Source organism: Poecile atricapillus, chromosome 11, assembly GCF_030490865.1.
Source record: "Poecile atricapillus isolate bPoeAtr1 chromosome 11, bPoeAtr1.hap1, whole genome shotgun sequence".
Taxonomy (NCBI): domain Eukaryota; kingdom Metazoa; phylum Chordata; class Aves; order Passeriformes; family Paridae; genus Poecile; species Poecile atricapillus.
In genome coordinates, this window is record NC_081259.1 from 10,217,265 (window position 1) to 10,242,252 (window position 24,988).

Here is a 24,988-nt window from a genome sequence, read left to right on the forward strand (position 1 = left end):
CACTTCAGTTCTCCCTCTTCATCCCAGGGGAAAAAAAAGAAGAGAAAAACAATGAACCAAACCCATCACACACAAGCAGAATCATAACTTTGATACATCAAGAAGAACTGCAGCTACATATTCATGGGGGTGCATTATGGATTTTTAATTGACTTGGTATTATGAAGTGTTAATTGTTTTTCTATGAACATTCACAATAGGAAAAGGATGAGTTAGAACAAAGCAATTACTCAACTATTTTTTCCAAGTAACATTTATTAATAACATTTTTAAGGTGATAACTTAAGGGTCATAAGGAAGGGGGCTGCTGTCAGTAAACATACAATGAAAAGGTAGTAAGATTTTTTCTATTGAAGTATGACTAGCAAGGCTTTCAACAGTGTTTAGCCCAACCAAATTTAATATTAAAAACATTCAAAATTGCTAGAAGTGTTGCAATCAGTTCTATTGAACTTACAAAACCTCATTTCAGTAGTCAATACTAACCTACTATTGATATAAAATTTTAAACTCCATTCATAATTTCTGTAAACAAAGCACCTAAGCATTTGAAAGAAAAACAAGTTAGTTTACATCCCACTAAACGGCAGCACATGTGTGAAACCTCAGGCATGATCAAGCATGGAGCATTATTAGGCACAGAACAAGACAGAGCTTCCACAGCCAGCTGCTGAATACACTTCTGTTGCCAAAGATCTTTTTTATTTATACTAATTCTGTTATTACTTATAGCTGAAAATTTAATAAATCCTCCATGTGGAAGATTTCAAAGAGACAAAGAAGTCATCTTACATAGGTTTGTGAAGCTTCTGAGTGCTTTCAATTGTACATGACTTAGAATGAGTTATGACTTCTTTATCTGCTTCAGGAATTTTTAGAAACTTCTCCAGAACCACTGAACTTTGGCAGATACTGGACTTGTCAAAGAGCATAACACATCAGAAGACACATTTTCAGTCTGCTATTAAAACACTGAGGTATGCTGTAATTTATTATGAAATGCCAGTTAAATAAAACAGAAGATGATCGCTGTATTCTGAGGCTGTCAATTCAAGCTCGAGTCAAGGGGGGGAACTACTAACATACAAAAACTGCTTGTAATTTCTGTTTTCTTAGGGAAGCTGCAAACAAGGTGAGTTATCTTACCCGTATCAACTGGCACCACGCTCAATCACTGTGAATGGCAACAACTGATATCCAGGCTGTTGGTCTGTCTGCTCCTGACTCTTGCAAACAAAAGTTTAAACTTGATAAAAATTAGGTAAATTTCCAGAAAGCCTTTGTTAACTGCCAATACAGATTTTCAACTGTCTTAATTAACATACTTCCAAAGTAAACCTAGCTAAACTAGATTTACTCAGGGTAATTTTTTCTGAGCTGACATGCCCCAAACTGACTACAAATGTCTAGAGGTGACCTTCAAACAAAGGAGGCACTTGCACAGGCACTGCAGGAAAGCCTCCATTGTCAGTGCTCAGCATGTGCTTACTCAGTTATTTTCTCCAGGGTTCTTGAACTTGTACTTACTATAGGAATGATATTCATTTAAAGAATAGGAAAAATGTTTTAACAACTACCTGACATTAGCACTAAGTGAACTCAGTGGTCTCCCCTTGTTGCCTTCTCAGTTTTCTTTGGTGTCAAGTGTTAGCATTACAGCTATACAAGTTTTCTATGCCTAATCCCCCTCAATTTGCAGTTTCCTGAAAAAAGAACAGGTGTCAAACTCAAACTCTTCTAAATGCAAACTAATGATTTAAACTACTTATCCTTTTTCCAAGTCTTTAAAAGCAAAAACAAATTAAGATTAAACAAGTTAAACACATGCATTTGCCTTAGCTAACACAGGTACTACTAGCACTATTCAAACCTGTTTTGTCTATCAATTGCAAAGAATTTTCAAAAATACTTCAAAAAAAGGTATGGTGCAGATGCAAAAGGTAAAAAAAAAAAATTTAAAAAAAAATCTGTCCTGTCTTCCCCTATCCCTCTGAACTGATCCACAGCCAAATGAAGACCACAAATACACACCTACTCTCAACAGGTGAGAGAACCAGGCCAGTGTTAACATTTTATCCCATCCTTTAAAATAGCACTCACTGAGCAAAAAACCTCTTGCTTTTCACACCATCTTGCCTGTCAACTATTCCAGGAGCTGTACAGAAGTTTTCAGGACAATGTGTAAGTACCTCCCCTCTTTTATTATTTTTAAATGTTTGGAAATGTATATAATCCAAAGACTTGCATCAAAGTTTAACAATTTTAACAATTAAGGCATAAGCCAGTGATAAATGAGGGGAGTGGGGAGAAGAGCTTACAACCCCACACTCAATCTCCCCTGTTATTTATTTTATGGCTCACAATGTACATTGACATACACACTGTTTATTGAATTACTTGTAGTAATGGAACTATAGTCACATCCTTCAGTTGCTATAGTTACATTACATCCACCTTTGCATTCAAAATCTGCAAAGAAATCACATGAAGGGTACTTCATTTTTTTTTCAAAGAGACCTGATTTGTCTTAATCAAAACTTTAAAGGAACATTTCACTTAAGCTGATATGGGCAAGCAAATTTTATAAAAATATACTGTATAGAAACACAGTTGGAAAATTGCATAGAAAATATCCTTTTATTTAAATCGAAATAAGGCACGGTTTTACTAGCTATGGTTTGGCTGTAAAAATGCGACTATTTTGATTACTTTTATGTTATTAACAGTATTTTCCATAAAAATATAGGTGCAGGAATAAAAAACCTTTTATACAGAGTGGGAAACACTCTATTGTAAAATTTCACCAAATTTACTGTAATTCAGCTGTCAAAAATTCAAATGCTATTTTAAATCAGGATCCCACATATTATTGTCCTCCGGGCTGTTCAGTGGCTGATGCCGTGCTTTCTTCATTTCCTGTGTAATCCAGGTGTTCCATCATCTAAAAAAGGAGGGGAAAAAAAAGGGAAAAGGGATGGCTCTTTATAAAGAAATACTTCTTTACCCCATTGATCTAAAGTATTTGTTAGCCAAGAGAAATATAATTAAACAAGTGTTAGAGTGCATTTTAGCAGCGTACATTTAACAGATCCTCCATAGATCAGAAAAATATTTAAGCCAAATAATCAAAGCTCTAATAGCTAATGCTTTCTACTACAAAATGATTCTCCAACCAAGGACCTGAGTCCTCTACAAGAAAATAAACTCAGAAGTATCTCAGTTATTAAATACAGAGAACCAAAAACAATTTGGCTTACACAAATTTTTCAAAAATATGGCTTGCAAAACTGGAAGTAGACTCTAGGATCTTACCTGACATTTACTGGTAGCAAGCAATAGCTTGAACAGAAAAGACTAATTTTCTCTTACCATGGCCGTAAAGGCTACCTATATTACAGTTAGTCAAAACTAACTGTAGTGATCACGTCTTTTTAAATTTTCCTTTTATTTTAAAAAGGATAAAGGAAAGGGAACTGTGTAGTCCTGCAACAGGACAGAATCCAAACCAGGTTATTATATAGACTGATTATACCTGGCATTGATGTAACTGATTAGATTGCCTGAAATAACTCAAGACAAATTTGTAGTTGTCCTGACTAAAAAGCAGCCTGTTTCCCTATCCACTATTGTATTGCTGGAGGCAATGAAGGCTCTGCCTCTGGGACAAGGCATTGGATGCATTACAGAGGTAATACACACGCTTGTTAGTGTGACAAACTGAGACCATCAGTTTGAGGGCTTCAGAACTGAGCATAACTAACAAGAGGCCGAGAACTGGACAGTTTGGGTAGCTGACAGCCACAGACAGAAGACACAGAAATAGTACAACTAATGCTGAAAAAACAAAATGTGCCCAGGAGCTCATATGCCCAGAGTGGCAGGATTATTAGGACAAGAGATAATGTTTTAAGCATCAAAAGGTGGAAAAGCCTACTTATGTTCTTTCATAGTGGCATATCCTGCCTGTCTTTCTGTGTAACAGCTGCTCACTGTGTGGGTTCTGATCTAAGCTGGGCAAATTTCCACACAATTATTTTCTTGTCTTACAAGCACCTGCTCAGAATCCTTGCCAGGACAAAGCCAGGCTCTGAGACTGCTGTGTTGTACACACTTTAGTGTGGTGTAATTCTATGTACAGGGTAAAAAGACTTGTTCAGTTAACTTTTCTATTCTTTAGTTATGATCCAGCTCTGTGCCATTCCTTCTTTTATGCCACCAGAATTGTTTCACTGAAAGTACACAAACATACCTTACCAAAAGCACTTTTGCTTAAACAAGTTGTTTCACAGTCAAGCCACACCAGCATGCTGTGCAGTAAACCCAGATGACAGTTCCAAAAAACAAGTCAGTGGGATTTGGGTAAGGTTTAGGAGAGCCCAGTGGCCACAGTATCAATCTGACTAAGACCAGAAAAGATCTTTTACAACCCTCCCTTCATGTGCCAGAACCAAAGCTCTAAGAACTAAGGCAGGCACCAGTCTTGCCTTGCCAATAGACTTCAGGACTGAGTTAAGAGCAGCAGCACACACTCAGCCCAGCAGTGAATACCCAGTTCTTGTGCTAATCACAATCTTGCATTTATTTCAGTATATCCAGAATTTTCCTCTAAACTGCAACCAAAAATCCACATCAAAAGTCACCAAAAGCAAAACACTCCCTACAATTACAGAACTCAAACCATCCCTTTGAATGAGGATTAAAGTATTCGTTTCCAGGATAAAACAAGAACAACCTTCCCCCAAAGTACCATATTGCATCGAGTCATACCATATATCCTCCTCCAACCTAGGGAGAATCATCTAATAACTGGCATAGAGAAAGTAATTTTGCTAAGCATTTTTGCACAGTCCTTTCCTATTAAATTGACAAAATGCTTCTAGAAATAGAGTTAAAATTATTTCCAATAATTCAGTGTATTCCAAAGTCAAAGATTCTTCTGGTAATCATACAACACTAAGAAGCAAAAAATATATTTTCTTTTGTATAAATGCTGGAGACAGCACCTATATTTAAATTTTAAAGTCTCCACTTAATAATCAGATTTTGAAGTTAACTTTAAAACCAAACGCCTTGTAAAACTCTAAGGGTATTGGGGGGATGGGGGGGGGGGTGTGTTTATATAAATGTTTCAAGGCTAAAAAAGCCACACCACCCCATTTTTAATTTTTCCTCCACACAGAAGGACAGCCCACAGTTTAAAGCTGGGGACAGCAGGTGCCACACTAAAAGTACAAGATGGCATTTAAGCAGCTTTGTCCACATATGTATCTCCACTGTGGGTTCTCTCAGGACAACCCCTTCCTCAAAGCCTCAGCAGGAATCTTTATGATAATTGCTGCAAGATGAAGGCACCTTGCTACAATCCCGGACAAAGTTGTTAATTTAAGCTAAGAAGGAGGCAAAGCTAATCTGACTGTACATCGTGGAGAGCTCACAAACATTCCTGAAGTGGAAGAGACTTAGAAGCTTTGCTCTCACATCTGATTTTCTGACAATTTTTAAGGGGGAGGTGTTAGGACAGCTTTGTAAGTAAAACATTTCTGTTTAACCTATCTACTAACATGGTGAGCTATTAAGAACTAAAACCAGCAAACTCACCCCCTAAAAAACACTTCCACAGAGCCAAACTGGGAATGGCAGTACAAATCTCCCCCTGTAAGAGCACATAGTACCTATGCACACAATTACTTGCAAGATTCATGGCAATAATGTTGCTTTCATGAAATTCTTAACAACTTCCAGTTATGATGGATTCAAGTCTCTAAAAATGTGATTATAAAACTTACTAAACAGCAGGTGCATGCTGTGTAACATGCCAGTGACAAATCTGTTGATTTATTATTTCAAAGAGAGATAAGAAGTGCTAAACACTTCAAACTGACAAACTCCAACAAGCTGCAAGACTACTCCATGTAGAAGACTTAAGTTGAATTAGGCCACTAGATTTTCCAGGTTTTTGCTAAAATTATTTCATAGATTGTACTGATACAAAAACCAGTATTCTAAAATTAAATTAATTACTGGAAAATAAGTATGAAATTAGTTTAAGGCATCTATGAGGAGTATAAGCAATCCAGAAACTTAGATAAACCTTTATTTCACACTTCATACTAGCAATACTGCCAGTAAGGTGGCAGGAAAGTAAGTACATTATTCTTCCAAGAAATCTCTGCAGTTCAGTGAATAGTTAAAATGTTTTCTGTGCAGCAACTCATTATAGCTCAAGACTACACCATAAAAAAGCCACACAGAGCATAACAAGAATTTAAGACTGCATCATTATGCAGAAACAGAAATTACCTCAGCTATGAATTATGGGACCTCAGAGCTATCTCAGGGAGTCAAGCATTTGTCATATGTATAAAGAAGAAACTAAAAAAGTGATTTTAACAAACCTATCCAAGAACTCAAGTGCACACAGCAGGACAGAAGAATTCTAAGTTATAAAAATAGCTTGGCCATATGCTTTTAATTTGCACTCAACCCCTCCCACTTCCTAATATCATCTTTGGTTTATATCTAATTTCTTCATTATTAAAGCTTGCTAATGAGACTTAAATTGTTAAAGTACTCTTTCTTAGAAGAAAGGAGCTAATGAGAAAAGAATTTTTAATTTGAGAATTTAAGACACAGGCAGACAGAATTCACCATTCCAAATTGTCTTCAAAGCAGACATCCTACATTTTATAAATACACGTGTAACTCCCACAACTATAATTCAAGATTATAATTAAATGCTTAGATTCCATGAGAAGCTGAAATTTGAAAGCTTGCACTGCTCTCTGCAAGCTGTGTGGACAGCAAAACTAAATGCCATCAGTGTTAGCTGTCATGAGCTGCTGCCAAGAAAGGCCAAATGTCGCTGCAGTCCAGAAATGGTGCAGCAGTGAGGTCACAAGGTCCCAGTCCCTGCTCCCCAGCCCAGGGCAAGCAGTGCAGACAGGACAGGATGAACACTGTGGAGCAGGACAATGACAGAAGGGCTGCAGACGTGATTACTAAAGGCAAATTTATAATGCCCAGCATTGTAACAGAACACAACAAAGTTGTTGTTCAGCACTAAGCAGGTTTCCACATCTATACAGTGACAGAAAAATCAGGTGAATGACTGCAATATAGGTGACAGAAGAGGAACTAACACCAACTGCAAATATTTGAAGACAGTCCTATGGTTTGCGAAGTTAGAGAGCAGAGAAGCATACAAAACCTGCCTTCAGGTTTAGGAATCACAGCTCCATTGCTACTTAATGTTTTCCTGCACTCCTTTAAAAAATAAAAAACCCAAAAGAGCTAAGGGTGAATACAGATTGGTATCTTGTCTTCAGTTCTACCTTCTTCTCTTAAGTAATTAATACAAAATTAAGAGGCAGATGCAGAAAAGACTGAAAAGAGGAAGCAGAAGGGGAAAAAGAAGAAAAAAGAAACTGTAAGATGATTACTAAAGTTGCATTAAAAGAAGGCTATAATCACACCTTGTAGCAAAGGCGTCCTGGAGGAGTCCGATACCTAAATAAAATTCATTCCATTATTAAAATCATACACAACAAAACCAACAAAAAAAATCAGAAAAAAACCCAAACTCCAAGAAGGTAACTAATGGACTATTATTATGAAGTTTAGTCACCTGATGCACTGTACCTGTTCTTCTACCCCTATTCCTAGGACACTGCTCTAGCAACTCTTCAAGGTATTTCTGTTCCCATGAGGGCAAAGCAAACCTCTACACAAGTCTGGCCACCCTTGTCCATGGGGCAGCTCTGCCCGAGCCTCAATCACTGATGTAGCAAAAACCTGTCTTCTGACACCTCTGCATATCTTTCCTCCTCCGAGTGAACACTGAAAGCTGGAGATTTCAACCCTGGAGCTGTGTGGGTTAGGGCTGTTTGGGGTTTTATTTACTTGCTGGGATTTTTTTGCATGTTTGTAAGTTCAGTAAGAACAGTTCAAAATACAGTTTTAGATAAGGACAATATATGAGAAAGATCAACCCTGCAGCATTTCAAGAGTGCAATTTGAATAATACTCTCTGTGAACAAAAAATTCATATAAAAATATTCTTCAGAAAGTTATAGAAAAATAGAAGTTAGTAAAGTTACACAGAGCTCAACTGCACACTCAATTACAGACAAGTCTAACTCAAGGATGGTGGAGTGGGGGTTGAAATCAACATTTTAAATTGTGCTAGAAATGAAGTCATCTGACTCAAAACAAGCTGAAGTTCAGAGTAGTTTTAATCCTTCACAAAACCAGTTGAAAGGACATGAAATAACTACTATGGCAACATAATTCTTTCAAGCATGAGTTTTGCTACAAGAAGTGCAAGAAATTTTTTGTCGCTAAGGAGACCTGCCAAATTTACTTAGGCCAATCTTACTCAGAACTTAAGTGAGGAAATTAAATTGCAAAGTGTTTTCCCCACAACAAACCCAGAGTTACAGGGCTTCATAAATGCGACCTTGTTTATTTTAGAAGAGCAAACAGCCACCATTTGATATATAAATGCACAGTAAACCAAATTAATTCTGACCTACAGAGAAACATTTCTATTCACTGGACCTATGAGAGGAGGAGTTGATTTTGTAAACAAAAAGACAGGGTATTTAGTTAAAGCTGAAAATCTGAGTAATTTCACACCTAAGCCAATCTCCAGCTGAAACAGATGTAGCTATTAAATCAACAAAAGGTAGCATTTTGCTAGTGATACTATAGGAGCTGGTGCCTGTAGTTTTATCTTTACAAGAGTTACTCTTCACTTCCACTGACCCACTTAAACTTTCCAATCCAGAAACTGAAAAAGCAGGAGCTGCTTCTGTCCACCATGAATTTGACACCCACCTTCCCCCAGAACAGACTATCCAAGCTCCAAGTTCAACATGACCTAGGTAGAGGTGATGGTGCTTCAATTCAAATACTGAACTTAGGTCTCAAGTAAAACACAGAGTAATCTTTAGATTGCTCTGTCTTATGATAAATGCCAGCTCACAAGGGCTACTGGCACACCCAGTTACTACAGCAAGTCACATCAGGGGAAATATGCACATGTCAGCAAGTGGGATTTTAAGAACTGTATTTCCTGGGTAGTGTCAGACATAACCAAGGGAGAAATAAAGAATATCCAAGACAGCGTGCCCATAGTGTGTGCTGTGATTGGAAGCAGTTACACAACCCAATTATTTTGTTCCTGAATGCTCCATACAATCCTTATGATGTAGGCCATTGGTGATGCATGGAAAGTTTCTAAAGCTCTAGGTGATCACTGGTTTTTTGGAACTGTCTCTAATATAGAACTAGCACAGTTTGGAGTCTGCATGCTTAGTTCAGTGACTCATGTTATACCACATCAAGATGATAGATGAGGAATGTTAAAATACAAGAAAACATTTGAAGTAGATAGAACAAATTACTTTCCCTCCCTGAGTACTGAACCAGCTATTTGATCTCCCTTGAGTTTTGTTCCACCACGTCAACTACTCAACTAACATTTTCTAAGATTAAAGACAGCTTTTCCTTATTAATTCCAGAAGATCTCAGGAAAACTTGCAAAAACTGGATTGCAGGTGATCTATCACCAAGTTTGCAGAGAAGCATATACTCAAAGGAATTAACAACAGATTACTCAAGGCTTCCAGCCTACCTGGTAATTGCTTCCTTTCCAAAACTTCTTCATCTCTTTGCGCCTCCAGGCAACAAGGGAGCTTGTGATGAGTGTACATGGTACAAGATAGAGAAGGGCAGGCTGCCCCATCTTCATCAATGCCAAAACAATGAAAGTCAGCACCATGCCAACAGCATAAGCTATTAAAAGACATTCATACATACACAATCAAGAACAGGAGAATTTTTAGATTAGGTCAATCAATTAGTAAGACAGAATTTCTTTTTAAGCAATATTTTCCTCGTTATTATAACTGAAGAAGAAAAACAATAGGCTGCCCTATATTTGCAAGATTTCTTAAAGCAACACACTATCATAAAGAATAGTCACCTTAAGTATAAGTCAGCACACTAAAAAGAGTTTCTAAAGAGATTCTTTACAACATTGAACCTTACCTGACAAAAACCATCTAGATCTGCCATTTTAAAAAAGCTACCATGAAGATCAACCATGCTGAAATATCACAATTTACCTATTGTGCAGGAAATGTAGTATACAGAAGATGATCTTGCTTGAACATCAAATCTTCTACAATAGGCAACCAGAAGTCCTTGAAGGGAAAAAAAAATTAAAAAAGGAAAAGGATTAATGAAATGTTTAGTCATGATTTTTTTTTCTTCCCAATTTTCCAAATGAAAGCAGCATAAAGAATTTATAGTAAAGCTTCCCATTACGGTATTTTATCTCCTTTCAGGATTTTTTCTGTAAAGACAAGAACCAGTCTAAGAAATCCTACAGAAAGTCTAGAAAATCAAAACCATACTATAAATATGAGCCAAGCAAGCTTGGAATTAGAGGTTTGGGGTTTTCAAGCAACCTAATTACATTGTGCTATTTTCAGCTCTCTAATACAGAAGCGTAACAACCTATTTTTAATACTTTTCTTCAATAGGATTCTCATTCAGCAATTTTGCCTGCACATGCTTGATTAAAGTAATTTGCTCAAGACTCCAATTATAGCCAAATTCAGCTCTTCTGAGAAAGATGGGAAATCTTGGCAAAACATTTTACATTACCTCACCTCTAATTACATAGTTTAGAATATGAAAATCCTACAAAATCACAGAATATTTGCTTTCTGTGAGACTTAAATGAAATTTAGTTAACACTGACAACTAGATTTACCTATGGGACTTGCATTTACTCTATCCAGTACAACAGAAAATAAAAAACCTTTCACTATTTAAGTATCCTGTAACATATTGAGATTTCTTCTTCCACTCTTACTTCTGTTGTATTTTGCACTGACTGATCAAGGCAAACTCCTGCATTTGATTTAGTAATTACCCTGTGAATAAACTCCACGAGTCAGCTGAGATTAAAACTCAAAATATTTATTCATAAATTACAATTACCAAAAATATTTGCTCACCTGGGACAATAATGTCTCCAAAACCCAACAATGAAAAGGGCAAGTCACAGAGTGTCGATGCAGAGTGTTCAAGTCTAGGCACTCTAATAACCACGGGTAACTGGAAAACATTATTTCAGAAGCCACATAAATCTCATCTAAAGCATTCTGGTGTTCTGGATTTTTTTGGTTGCTTGAGTTAATAAACAGTTTAAATATAATTAATTTATCATTAATGCAGACTTCAAAATAGGTAGAACCTGAAGTAAAAACCAGAAACCAACATAAAAAGTAGATAAAGCTTAAGGCAACTGGTCAGCTGGAATTTCAGATTTACAAATAATATACACACACACACACAAAAAAAAGTTAAAACAACATTTAACCATGTAAAGGGAATAACAAATCTGGATTATTAACCTAACTATAGAATACTGATCAATGATATCCAGGCCCTAAAGAGAAATTTGGACAGTAAGGTTTTCCCCAAAAGAACAGTCTTTTCAGAGGAAATAATTTAAAAATCCAGTATCTGAAATACAATCCTTACTTTCTCATGGGGAGCTGAGCGTTCAGTAGGGACTTCCACCAAGTTTCCATCACTCTAGGATCAAACCCAAGTCAACAGGCATTTAATACTTATAAGAAAATAGCAGAAGCTGGCTATATTTTGTGAGAAAGTTATGCCGAAAAGCACATTATGAATTAGCTACACAGAGTCAGTACTTCAATGCTGCACATATCACGATGACTGTTCATACCTTTTCACTGTTTCCAAAAGGACCAGCTGCAACTTCAACCATTATACTTGCCCCATTCTGAAATTTAAGTTATTTTTCAAAAGTTAGTGGTTTAATGAACCAGAACTTTCATACGACATTTATAGAAATTGCTTGTATCTCCACTGACAATTCGGGATTGGAAAAATCCTGAATATCAAAGGGAATGCCTCAGTATTGTGCAGTATTATACTGCTTTGTTTGGCAATAAAAACATGTAGTCCAGGCTAAAATGATGTTAAAAAACCCCAAACAACAAGTCCACTAGATGTAGCTGGAATTTTAGATAAAAACATGTCAGCTTTTTCTGCCATGAGCTTTCTGCTTCAAAATAAAAGCTAAACTTGCACACAGTTCATACCACACTGCAAGTGATCACTGCAGAAAGTACTAGAGCATATTCCAATAAATGGCTCTTTAAAGAAAAAGAAGGGAAAAAACTGGAGGGCAGTAATTTCTCATGATCACACTATGCCTCACACTAACTGGGGATGGTTTACTTTTAACCATGTGATTGCCATAAAAATTTAGGCCATTGTTATCTTACATGGGGAAAAATGGAAATCAGCTTTTCCACCTTGAGAATACTGCAAACACTGACCTGTTAAACAAAAAATACTCTCCCAATGACCAGACATTTTTGTTCTTACAATGAATTCACAGACATACCTTTGTGATAAATGGTGTTATGAAGACAAAAAACACATCATATAGAAGGAGGAGGCCTAGAAGTATTACACAGGACTGTCAAAAAAAATGAGAAGAAAATATTACTGTGGGTTTTCAAGTATCACACAGCTAGATTCTGGTACCATTACTGAAACATGTTTTAATCTGGCATAACATTAAAAACAGGATTAGTTTCTTTTAATAATTATTAAAAATGGTAAAGATGAAGTTTTTTAATATATATTTCTTGCATATTGAAAACCTACTTCCTGACTGTAAACTTGCAGATTCATGGCAGCAAAGTATTATCTTAAGGTAAGCAACTTACAGTACCTTAAAGTTGGGCATTTTCAGTGTTTTAATGAAGTTTAGGCAGAAAGCAACTCCCAAAATATCTTGCAAAATCCAAGCCCACCTACAAAAAAAACCCAGAACATTTTTACCGGTTGTTCAAACTGCTGCTGAAATCGAGATTTTTCTGGAAATAGCTAGGAGAATTTCTCAAAAAGCAAGAAAAAAAGTTTCAGGATTACTGCTATCAAAACCACAAAAGTCCTAGTTTCAAGATGTTCAATTTATGCCAGCCTCTGATCATAAATAGGTAACTGTTTGTGCTGGTAATGCCTGGCATAGAGTTCATTTTCTTTACAATAGCTGGCATGTTTTGGATTTGTGCTGGAAACAGTGTTGATAACACAAGGATGTTGTAGTTACTGCTGAGCAGAGCTATTCCCTATGCTATTCTGCACCTCTTTTCTTCTGTGGCAATCATTAGCAATCAAGCTAGTTCTTCCTCATCTTCATAGTTTTTTGTAACTTCATATTACCATACAGCTCATTTGCATTGCTTTGTTCTCTATTACTCCCATGCTTGTTAAGCTTCAAAATACTTTCATGATTTTTTGAAATTGGCACTGGAGTTTAGAAGGATGCTGTGCTCCAGGATTAGCTGTGTGCTGGGAAGTTCATTAACACCAATTATTCACTCTACTCTTAAGTCAGAATGCACCACTTACCTATCTTCATTTCGAAATACTGCCCAGACAACAGCTGCTGCTATGCAGAATATAGCAAGAAAAATAAGCCTCACTTCAATGGTTTTGTTGGAACATGTAATCCTAAAAGAAAATAATTAAATTAAAAGAGAAAGCCTGCAACAGGCCAAGACACACGCCTGTGCTATCACACATCCTTAAGCTGACAAGGTGTTGTGAACCCAGGAGTTTCTCTTTTGCCTGTCTATTCTGTACAGATTCAGGTGGCATTGTGTTTACAACTGCAGTACTTCTCTGGGCTGCACTAAAAACCTGCCAAGAGGGGCTTGGATGGCCTGTCCTCATTCTAGCAAACACATCCAGGGAAGGCAGCAAGCAAATGAGTTTGTTTAATCTATTTCTGTCATGCAACAATTACACCAACTGAGCTACATCAGTGAGGGACAGCCATGTCAGAATTGCACAAAATGGTAGTAGTGAGAAAAATCAATTTTAGGACACTTAATACAAGATTAAAAATGAAGTAACCATGTATTGCAAAATTGTGAGCCCATATCCATTTCTACCACATACTCAATTTTCTGTGATAGTTTTTGAACTGACAACTGACAGAAGTAATGCCTCTCCTGCAGCTGACACAAAACCTGCTCTTTTCTACTTGATTACTACCTTTGATGGGCTACTGGATCACCTGACATGAATGGCCTACACTAAGCAACATGCAAATCACACAATTCACATGTGGTTCATAGGCATTGTTCTTTTGGGCAAAAACCATGTGTTGCATTAAACATTCAGTAAAAAAGTGAAAATGCAGGGAAGGAAAACAGAGACCCTCCCATAGACCCTAAAACAAGCAGGATATTTAACTCAGAGTGGTAAGAAGCACCTATGTGTGCACTGGTAACAAACCAGCTAAGTGAGGACTGCAACTACAACCTTCTAACATGGGTGACACGAGCAATGTGTCATCCATGCTGAAAGTTAAAAATTGGCAGGTACAGTACAGGTTAAGAACAGGCAAAAACTCTTCTGCTGCCTATAGCAGTACTTGCTCCAAACAGCATCAAATGTGCAGGATCCTCCCCTTACACAGTTCCTTGAGGAACAAAATAAGCACATATGACAGACAACCAGAATTTGGCAAAACCAAGCTCAGACAGACAAGAGAGCTTTCAAATTTTATTACAGAATGCTTTAAAATAAAGGTAATGCAGCAAATTTACAACTATTTTAACTGTTGATTATGCTACAGATACCTTTAATATTTATTAAAGCAGCCTGTAATTTTCTTTTGTAACTATCCCACACATTAAAACCATACAGAAAATAATTCGTCAAACTGTTCTAGTATTTTCATGCTGCCTTGAGTAGCAACCAGGAAATACCCAAAGGAAACCTGTCATTTTTAGTAAGTGAAAGGTGCACAATACCTGCACTGCCCAAATGGGATTTCCCCTATTAATGCTGCGAGACAGTTGTACAGACTCATCGCAGATGCCAGGCAGAAGACTGATATTATAACATAAACTAAATAAAAACAATGAAGACAGGAATCAGTGACACAAAATAGAAAACAGCAAATAAAAACAATAACATGCATTCGATATTTTGTGTACAAGAGATGTCTGGACTGGCACTGGGTGATGAGGTTTAAGGGTTACAGTGACAGTACTGAGGAGACAGTTGGAACGGATGATCCTGAACGTCTCTTTCAGCCTTGAGGATTCTGTGATTCATGATATAAACTCTTTATAGTTATAGGGGTGCTCAAGTCATTGGAGATCATAGTCAGCCGAGTATAGAAAATGCTGAGTTCTGAGTATCTCTGCTATGATAAAATTCTCATCAAGCAAAAACTTGACTCAGAAATATAAAAATTGCTTTCTAGCCAGATCCTCACCAAAAAACTAAAACCAAACACCGAACTCCAACTAGCAAAACATGTTTTCATCAAGCAAACTCTAAACACTACTAGGTTGTCATTGCCATCCTCCCAAGAATGTCAACATCAATCATAAATTTTTTTTTGCTCATCATTAGTCACCTCTCCCCCACATGACTTCATTCAGAACAAGCAATCTCAAGGCAGTAAGACAGCTGAAGAAACCTCTCCTTTAAGTAGCAACTGCATCCTTTCAACCCTCAACTCATGCATGGAGAGAATAATTTAAAAAGTTACCTTCATTTTAGTTTAGAAATCTAGTTTTTTAGACAAAACATTTCATAAGATCATGTAGAAAAATAAGTCAAATTAGATTGTTCGTTTTTTCTTACCTAACCATTTGTAGAAGAAATAAAGTAAGACCAGCATGACACAACAGATGACAACAAACAAGATAACTGTTAGAGGGGTGAAAGTAACATTTTCTTCCTTCTTCCATCGGGTTTCTCTCTCCCCAGGACTTGCTACTGCTTTCAGATTCTCACTGTTTTATGAAAACAACAAACACATTTACCTCAGATGACAGATTATGAAAACGTTCTACTATGACCAGAATTGATGGTTATAGAACATTCAGACTGACAAGGTTTCAGTTTAGTTCATACTATTATTAGACTTAAACCCACAGAAAATGGCATGGTTATTGTTTGAATTTCTCTCCATTTTTAATGAAGATATGCATTTCCAAACTAGCACACATCACAAGGAAAAGATTAACTGCACTCCTTTCCAATGGTGCAATTGCCAACTTTAAGGGAGCATCCCCAACCGATCCACGTGAAGAAATGTAGTACTACACTCTTAAACTGCTTTTCAGGATACACACACTGAGCTCTATTAGTGCATCACCTCTGACTACAAAATTTATTGGGCTAAATGTAGACAATCTGAAAAATATGTCTACAATAAATCAAAATCATATGTATTGCACACTCTTAAAACCTCATCTAGACATTAAGTGTCTGCAAAACCCATTCAATTCATGTGAGCAGAATGAAACTAGCTAAGTACTAGCTCTTTTACACCTCATAATTAGAGTAAGTGAAAGAGAGGTGGTATAACTGGGGATTTTCACTGGGAGTAAGATTTCTGGGCATACATACTCCATATTCATACTTCACCATGCAAAATAAGGAGGCTTAAATTGCTGTGTTTGTTCTTTGAGCAGAGAGCTCTTCTACTCTTTAGTACACACCTAGTGCAAATTGCCCATCAGATAGCGTGTTCCTGAGGAATCCCAGGACCTACCTACCAAATGCTGAATTCAGCACTGAAACAGCTACCTTCAAAAGAGAATAGCCCACAGGAGCAAGGCACCTTGTTAGATGAATCACCTTCTCAGAAGACATGCTTTGAATAAGCAGCTTTTTAAAAAAAAAAAGCTTGCCCTAGATTTATGAAAGAACACTAACTAGTTTAATAACTTACATCTAGGTATTTTTAATATGGGAGACAGCACCACATTTTGTTATTTTAGCATTCTGTGCAACCACACCCTGCAGGGTGAAAAAGAAGCATAATCAGATCCAACCTTTAAGAAAAGAAACACACACACCTCCCCTCCTTCTACTTCTTTAATCTTTTTTAAAAAGCTAATTTGCATAACTATGGGAAAAAGGAAACCGTTGTTATCACATACAATCCTCTCCTTGTTGTTCTGGGGAGCAAAGCACCAGAACACCACTCAGACCCTGAAGGTAGCAACACACACTGGCCCATTTAGCATACACAGCCACCCAAGAAACACTGCAGAATAATGCCATGCTCTCAAAGGCCAGCTACAGCCAGTTTAACCCCAGACTAGTAACAATTCTGTACACCACTTAAAGCTGCACATCCCTCAAGGACAGTGCAGAAAGCCCCACTACCCCTTGTTTCCCCTGCCTTTGCCACCTTGTTCTGCACTGGCACTCCCTCTTCCCTCCACAGGGACTGCTGCTGCCTCCTTATCCTTGCCCAGTCCTAGAGCTGCTGCAGCCCTGGCTCTGCTGCTCCACCAGCTAAAACACAAAGCTGAAACACATAAACCAGGTTGGATTTTATTTGGAGCCAGCCAGACAACCAAACTGTGCTTCCCATTGCTCCTGGTGACAGGAGTGCTGCACAGCCAGCTGGGATGGAGCAGCTGCACAGATCCCTGCCGAGGCAGACACTACATACAATATGTATTTACCTCCTGAATCACTGCATTTGAAAGGTGTAACTAGAACACCTAATTTCTGTTGTGGATATTGGAGAATTATGATGCTAGTTACAGAGTATTTGGTAATTTGTCAAAATATTAACTCACACCTCCTCCCAAGAGCTGCATTATCCCTCAGGGACAGTTACAATCTGTGCTTGAGGTTTCTCAAAGACCACTGGTGATTTTTCAGAGGTTAGAGTGCTCAAACATTTGATGACAAAGCAGCTAATTGCACTTAGATCTTCTAATTTTTTAACTACCAACCTAAAAGAAAATAATTTCTCACTGATCATAATGACAGTTTTCACAAGCTTTGCAGTGCATGTAATTTCAGCAGTTCCATTTAACAAACTTACAGTTCTGCTACTCCACTCCAGTAGCCTCCCAGTGCCACTGTAAACACAGCAATTAGGAAGATGACAACCATACTGTAGTCAAACTCTGGCAAAGGTGGTGAATACAGAGTCACATTAACTTCACTTCCAAGCACCTGAAATATAACATACAAGTTGGTTCATAAGGAGAACAAAGAAATTATATTGCTTATTTTCCAGCAAGATGTATGTGATTTCCTACTCATAATCTACACAATGCTGAGAGGAAGTTTTCAACTCACTACACAAGACATGTCATATGTTTGCCTAGCAATGCTTTCCATGCTACCTTTCAGGATGGTCAGGTTTGGAAACAAATCTATTACCACTCCTGTGTAAATACAGAGATACCACAAAAGAAAATGGTAGCTCTTTGCATTCTTTCCACACTTCTGAGAAGTTGTGCCTCTAGCCCAAATGCCTCCCCAAAATAAACCAAGTGCTATCAAAGACATTAGCTCTGCAGGAAAGCACATCTAACTCAATCACCTTAAAATACAAACTCACAGATCCACTGAGGTATCAGCAGATCTGCCTCTAGCTCTCAAACCCACAAAACTCAGTTCAGATACAGACATGAGGCTTCAGACAGAACGCAGTGACAGCTCAAGGTGACAGAAAGTTATTTACCAACAGCTTCACACAAACATGATTTGAGATGGATTCAAATGAAAACAAAGCAATTTCAAGCTAATAAAAAAAAATTAAGACCTAAGGAAGAAAGCCAATCAGCTGAAGTACGCAGAAGAAAATTGGAGAGAACACTGAAATGTAGCTGGTACTGAATTGTACAAAAATCTTGAAAGCAAAACCAAGGTGCTTCCATTTGACTGAAAGGTGTGATTTAAAAAAACAAAGAAAGGATGATAATTTGACAGGAAATGGAAAGTAGTAGGGAAGACAAGTTTGCTGTTGCAGTCAAAGTCCAGACATCTAAAATAATTGTGCAGTGAGAACAGACTTCAGAGATGCAGAAAAAACAAACCAGATTTGTTTACAGTCTGCATGTGAGATAAAAGCAAGACAGAAGAACATGCCAGACAGGTTTGGCTTCAGAAAGATCAAATTGGCACTAGAAAGACTGAATGGGAAGCCCAGTAATAGAGTGGAATACATTGGCCACATATGAAGAAAGCTGAATCATTTCAACATCTAGATTTTCTAATTGCATGCAGATAATAACCTTTCTGCAGGCTAAAGAAGTCAGAATCATTCTTTTTGCCTGAAGTTATGGAAGTTCAGAAAACAAGGAATAAAATTAAATTCTAGTGAAACACTGCAGTTGTATGAAGTGGAGCATAACATTAAAGGGAAAAAAACTATTCAAATTACAGCATCCTCTATTTAAAAAAAAAAACAATAAGCCATCCCAAAAAAACAAACAAAAAACCCAAACAAACATCACCAAGAACCAAAAAAAAAAGCCAAAAAGAGGCCTAATAGACTTTTACATTTTTAGTATTCAGTTCCATCATATCTTAATCCATTTTTTCCTTTAATTTTCATAAATCTTACAAAGTATAATTCACATTAAATCTAGAGCAATTGTTTCTTTTTCTCCTATTGTTCCTCTCTTCACTAAAAACTTCCTAAATCTCAACTTCCACCACAGGGAGCACTAGAACGAAACGGAGTGCATCAGGTAACAAATCAGCAAGACAGCTATCCACTAACTAAAAGGTTTGTAACACACTGCTACTGCTCTCAAGACTCTTAACAGACCTGGCTCTAATGGTGAAGGCTAGCAAAGATTAACAGATATATAACAGAGATTATTTACTTGTCAAATAAAAAGAACGCTTATATAAACTACTTGCCCTCAGACTGGTGCTGTCTCTCTCTTCTAAATAAAGGGAGGAAGCTTTAAAATTAGTTAAACAAGAAATGCAACTGTAGTAGGAAGTGTACAATGGCTGCTGGATTCCAAGCAGAGCATATCATTCAAAATAGCAGCTGCCACTGACATGACAGAAAGCTTTGGCAAAGAAACGGAGGAGAACCAGGAAAGATCACTTGCAGTCTAGGCTGGTTCTTCACTACTTTTATGAAGGCAGTCTCATTATGAGACAAAAATGAATTCTTTGATTCAGCAGCAGTATGAGACATCACCTGGCACACTCCTCTACAGCAGAGGTGCTTTGGTGAGTTACTCTAGCTGTACAGAAGTGATTCTAAATCACACCACTCCAAGCATAACTGGGCAATAAAGAAGCGCAGAGAAGATCCAGACCTAACTTGTCCTAGGTACCTTTCCGTTAATAGGGCATTCTAAAATCACTCAAGCAAGCAAACACTTACCTGACTTGAGGAAACAAATCTGAAGACAGAGGACAGCCTGAACCTAACCCCAGTACTTATCAAGGCTGTGGCAGTCTGAAGACAGCACAAACCCTCAGTCATCTCAGTGCTCAGCAAGTACATGTCTTTAATGACAACAGTAAATAACCAAAGTCCTACAAATCTAGGCAGTTTCAGTTTGCATACTTACCTAAGACAACCTTCCATGGCAGCTCTGAAGGTTAAGAGCAGAAATGGTGAAGTGAGCTTGTAAATTCAACTCAAGAAACTAAGACTACCCAGTGCTAGCCTCTGCTATCCCCAGAAAAACATGTGCCAATGCAATTCCTGCTTAGCAAAACTATTCAACACTAAATAAAAACCCCCAAAAGCAGAAAAAGCCACACTGAAGAAAAACTACTGTTTTCTTTAAAACCCCGTGCAATGTTTTGTTATCCTAACATTCCATGCCAAGGAAAAGAAACTCCACATACTCCCAAAACAAACTCCCCTGCTTATAAAGTGTAGGAGATACCACATTTAACTGCTGCATTTGAACAACATGCATTTGGCATCTCACCATCAACTCACCAGCAGAAACTCAAACTACACTGCCTAACCACTCTTTAGCTGATGCTGTCACACTATACAGAGAGAGCTCATCATCTGGCAAAGGCAAAAAACCTCTCAGTCTTTCCTCAAGATCCAACCTGCTCAGGTGCTGCTTGCCTGGAAGCTCTGGTGCCAGTAGCTACAAGCTTCTGCACTAAAGGAACAGCCCTCTCAGGCCACAGCTCTTCATGTGTGTCAGGCACCTGCAACTGTATCCAAATCTACCAGAAGAGACAGCTTATCTTGTTCAGCAGGAAACTCCTAAGGTTCCCCATCTCCAGTTAGATATTGTGTTTCCCTTTCTCAGTGTTCTAATCAATCAATCTCTCTTGTTCACCTAATTGGGAAGACCAGTAATTCCACAACTAAATGTCTATCCTCTCTTAGGAATGAAAGCAGTATCTAAGCATATTCAAATCAGGCAGACATCCAGACCTGACCTGAAATTAATCTCTTTGTTCAAATACCTAAGTTTATATAACCATAACATGCTGAAGTTCTGTACTTACCTGCTGCATATCTACTATGTCATTATATCTTATAAGAGCAATTGGAAGAGTCACATCTTCAAAATCAGTCTTGTTATCTGAAATAGCAGACTAAAAAAGAAAGCATAAGTGATAAGTATGTTGAGCCTATTTACAAAGTCTTAGATCCCTAAAAGCAGATTTTATCTTCCTACAAATAAACTGAAATTGAAATGATAAATCAAAAAGGTCATTCATCACTCTTTGTAAAAGGCTAATAAAGAAAAATGTGCTTAAATCAAACCAGATGATACTACCAAGACATCTGAAATCATACTACTCTTGTGCTTTTATAGTATTATGAGAGATAATCAAAACTGTTTTTAATTTCTACACTTCTAAAGCAAGATGAACTTTCTGTGATAATCACACAAATTCGTAAATTGTACATACACTTTGCAGCTGCAATGGAGAAGAAAAAAGCAATGAGGTATCACAACACCTTTTTTATTTCCAGTTTTGGATTACATTTCCCTAGCTTACTTTTATCACACATGTCTAAACCAGTATCATCTAAGTTTACATGGAGTTCAGAAAGCACTGAAATTAGGGAATAAAAAAGACAAGAATTTGGATCCAGAAACATGTTTGATGTTTCAAACAACAAAGATACAAGGAACATTTAAAAATCCAGCTCAGCTGTAGCTCCTCTGAGCTGATGTGAGCCAGCACTGCACAGCCCCTCCAGCACACAGCTCTGTGGGGAGGGTAAATGACTCGTGCTGGAATCCCACACGTGGTCAGGGTCCTCTGCTTTTGGGGCTTCTCTCAGCTAATGCTGCACAACACTGCATGGGACCAAACAGACAAGACACTATTTCAGTACAGAAGAAAATTGTTTGTTGTAACTTACCAGCCTAGTTTTACTGGCAATCAACAGCATTTTAGCACCCAAACTTTGTGCGATTCTTGCCTTCTCCAAGAAAGTGCAGTTTCCTCTCATCACTACAACTGCTTTGTCTTTCATTAAGCCAGAAGGAACTTCTGCTGAGCTGCAGAGGACTGTAGAAGTCAGGTTTTCCAGAGTCATAAAAGTCTGCAGAGAAAGAGGGAGAAAAGGTTTGTGATTAAAGTAGGAAATTTGATATTACAAACAAATTAATCCAGATGACTACATTACTATGCTCTTTACCTGGAGATTTGCCAGGAAGAGGTGTAACAGAAAAAAAAATTAATTCAGGAACATAAAATCACAGCAGCAGTTTCTGCAACCTGCAATACTGAGGGACATTTAGAGCAGCATAGAGCTGAAATAATCTGGCTATTTCTAAATGTAATTTCACAGAAGGCAGTTTTATAATTTAAGCATAAGAAACTGATTACACAGAAAAATCACTACTTGTAGTTCAGTGGAATCTGGTGTACACCCTGTGATATTTCCAGGCTTTACAAGCCAAAAGAGCACTGATGGATACAACATAATCAGAGGTCCAAAGTACAACGGTTGTTTAAAACCAGCTGTTTAGTCTAATAACATATTACTTTACATCATCATCTCCTTAGTTGAAAATTTAATTTCATATCGACAGTTGTCTTGAAATGATTGTCAATTTTCTTAATTTGGTCAAGGCATCCCAGTGGCCAAAGTGGCACAGCAAAGACATCTGGGGCAATAAATGATTTTTACTGTGTCTTACACTGAGTTAGCCTGCGAAAGAACAACAGAAGGGAAAGCAGAGTGCATTGATCACTCCCAAACACAAAGTATTTCCTGTTTATAAGAATGCCTAAAGAATATTTATTTCTGCCTCACACCAACACATTCAGAAAATATAGCATCATAGTACATTTCAGATGATCTCCTATTACATCACCTGTTTTCAAGACATTTAAACAGTACACCAAACTGATGAGCCAATATAAAAAAAAAGTTTCAGAAGTTTACCAATTTTTGTAAACAAACAGAACTTTAACTCACAAATATAAAACTTAGACATAAAGATAACACCCAAAGGGAAAAAAATTAACAGGATAAAATTAATAAACACAAAAAAACTGGATCTAAGCACAGAGAGAGTATTCTCTTTGTAAACTCTAGAAACCAACTCTTTAAAGGATAGAAATGTTCACTATAGTTTTTTTTTTTGGAGTGAGCTGGGGAAGGGGACAACATGAACCAAAATGGCAAATATTCAGTATAGCATGTATTTAACTCAAAACTCCAAAGACCAGTTTTAGTTGATTCAAATTCATATTGCACTCTAGTTTTCTCAGAGAGTATGTCTACAAGCTACTTACAGCATTGTCCAAGGTTTTTGGAAGAGATACCCAATTAGAATTGTAAATGATGCAGTATTCCTTGGTTACTGGAGGCACTCCACTTCCAGAGGCATGCAGGATCCCCTCATCAGCAGCCACCTGCAATAAATTAGAGTTTTCTGAGTTACACTAAGTTCAGAATATCAGTTATGCAAACATTCTTCTAAAAAGCTTAAGAAGAGAAAGAACTATTACGAGAAAAGGAATTTACTCAACTCATTATTTTACATAATGACTGATTCCATGAGAGATGGGGACCATAAGAGCAGGCTGGAAAATTAGGAAGAACCTAGTTACTATATAATATTGCTAATCCTCTTTGCAAATACAGTGTATTTATGACATATACAATTCATGTCACCAAGCAGAATACCAGCAAGAAACCAATGCAAATTACTTCAGATTCTCTATCTTGTGCCTTCCAAAAAGTGTGAAATTTTACATGGAAAGCAATTAGAACAGTACATGGAAAAGAGATGAAGTTCCAGAGTTTTCCTTCCTCACAGACTCTACAATTTTCCCTACTAATAAAGTAGGGGCTTATATGTATTTCATATAGATATATATGCATCATATGACAATTCCCAAAATATCTTTTTGTCAAGTAACTGTAAACACAAAATGATCAATTAGTGCACCTTAAGAAGAATTTGTGTAGTCAAGGAAATACTGGTGATTCTCAAGCTTAGAGTCCCTCACATAATATGATTCCTGTTACTTACAAATAGAGCTGAATTTTAAAACTTTTGATAATGTTAGGAATGTATACTTCTCTGATAATGTTAGGAATGTATACTTCTCCCCAAGCAAAAATAATGGTCAGGTATCTAAATGGATAAATGCACAGACTAAAGATAAAATGCAGCTACAGCTATAAAGCAGTGAAAACAAATGAACATTATTTGCATCTCAAAGAAGTGAAGAAGTGTTGTGTAAAAAAACTGGAAGATGTTCTTATTACAACTCTTTGTCTTGAAACCAACCTCAATAGCAAGAAGAATCATCAGAGTAAAAAAAAAAAAAAAAAAAAAAATCCTGCTGTAAATTTCAGATTTGTGTAAAAAGCCACTAACATACTAAGCTAAAAGTAGGGATGGGTATGGGGGAGAAGCCTAAACAGATAAACAATGCTAAGCATTAACAGAGCTAGAGAAGCATTTCTCCTCAAGCTAGAAGATCTGTATTCTGCAGCAAGGGAGAACTGGAGAGAAAATAAAAGCATGTGACGATATTGTTTCAGAGGTTTATGTCTGCCTGGTTTGAATAGCAAAAAACCTTCTTCAGAGGAATCCATTATATTGGCCCCAGCGCATGAACATCTGCTGGGAGAACTGTGTCAAAGGGCCTGAGCACATTAACT

General features: G+C 37.3%; 1 protein-coding gene across 4 annotated transcripts in view; it reads right to left on the reverse strand.

The window, feature by feature from the left end:
• Positions 1 to 235: 235 nt before the first annotated feature.
• SPPL2A (signal peptide peptidase like 2A) overlaps positions 236 to 24,988 on the reverse strand; it is a 29,086-nt gene continuing 4,333 nt past the window's right edge. The window contains exons 2-17 of one of the 4 annotated variants that reach the window (XM_058847294.1): positions 23,608 to 23,727; positions 22,223 to 22,405; positions 21,352 to 21,441; positions 17,936 to 18,069; positions 15,727 to 15,878; positions 14,883 to 14,979; positions 13,471 to 13,572; positions 12,788 to 12,869; positions 12,455 to 12,529; positions 11,768 to 11,824; positions 11,557 to 11,610; positions 11,028 to 11,127; positions 10,128 to 10,205; positions 9,635 to 9,795; positions 7,473 to 7,506; positions 236 to 2,941 (exon numbers count right to left, since the gene is read on the reverse strand). In XM_058847294.1, coding sequence (XP_058703277.1) covers positions 2,910 to 2,941; positions 7,473 to 7,506; positions 9,635 to 9,795; positions 10,128 to 10,205; positions 11,028 to 11,127; positions 11,557 to 11,610; positions 11,768 to 11,824; positions 12,455 to 12,529; positions 12,788 to 12,869; positions 13,471 to 13,572; positions 14,883 to 14,979; positions 15,727 to 15,878; positions 17,936 to 18,069; positions 21,352 to 21,441; positions 22,223 to 22,405; positions 23,608 to 23,727 — 1,551 coding nt within the window. In that variant the 3' untranslated portion in view covers positions 236 to 2,909. The remainder of the gene's footprint in view (positions 2,942 to 7,472; positions 7,507 to 9,634; positions 9,796 to 10,127; positions 10,206 to 11,027; positions 11,128 to 11,556; positions 11,611 to 11,767; positions 11,825 to 12,454; positions 12,530 to 12,787; positions 12,870 to 13,470; positions 13,573 to 14,882; positions 14,980 to 15,726; positions 15,879 to 17,935; positions 18,070 to 21,351; positions 21,442 to 22,222; positions 22,406 to 23,607; positions 23,728 to 24,988) is intronic. The other 3 variants (XM_058847296.1, XM_058847293.1, XM_058847295.1) reach the window with 3 other exon arrangements.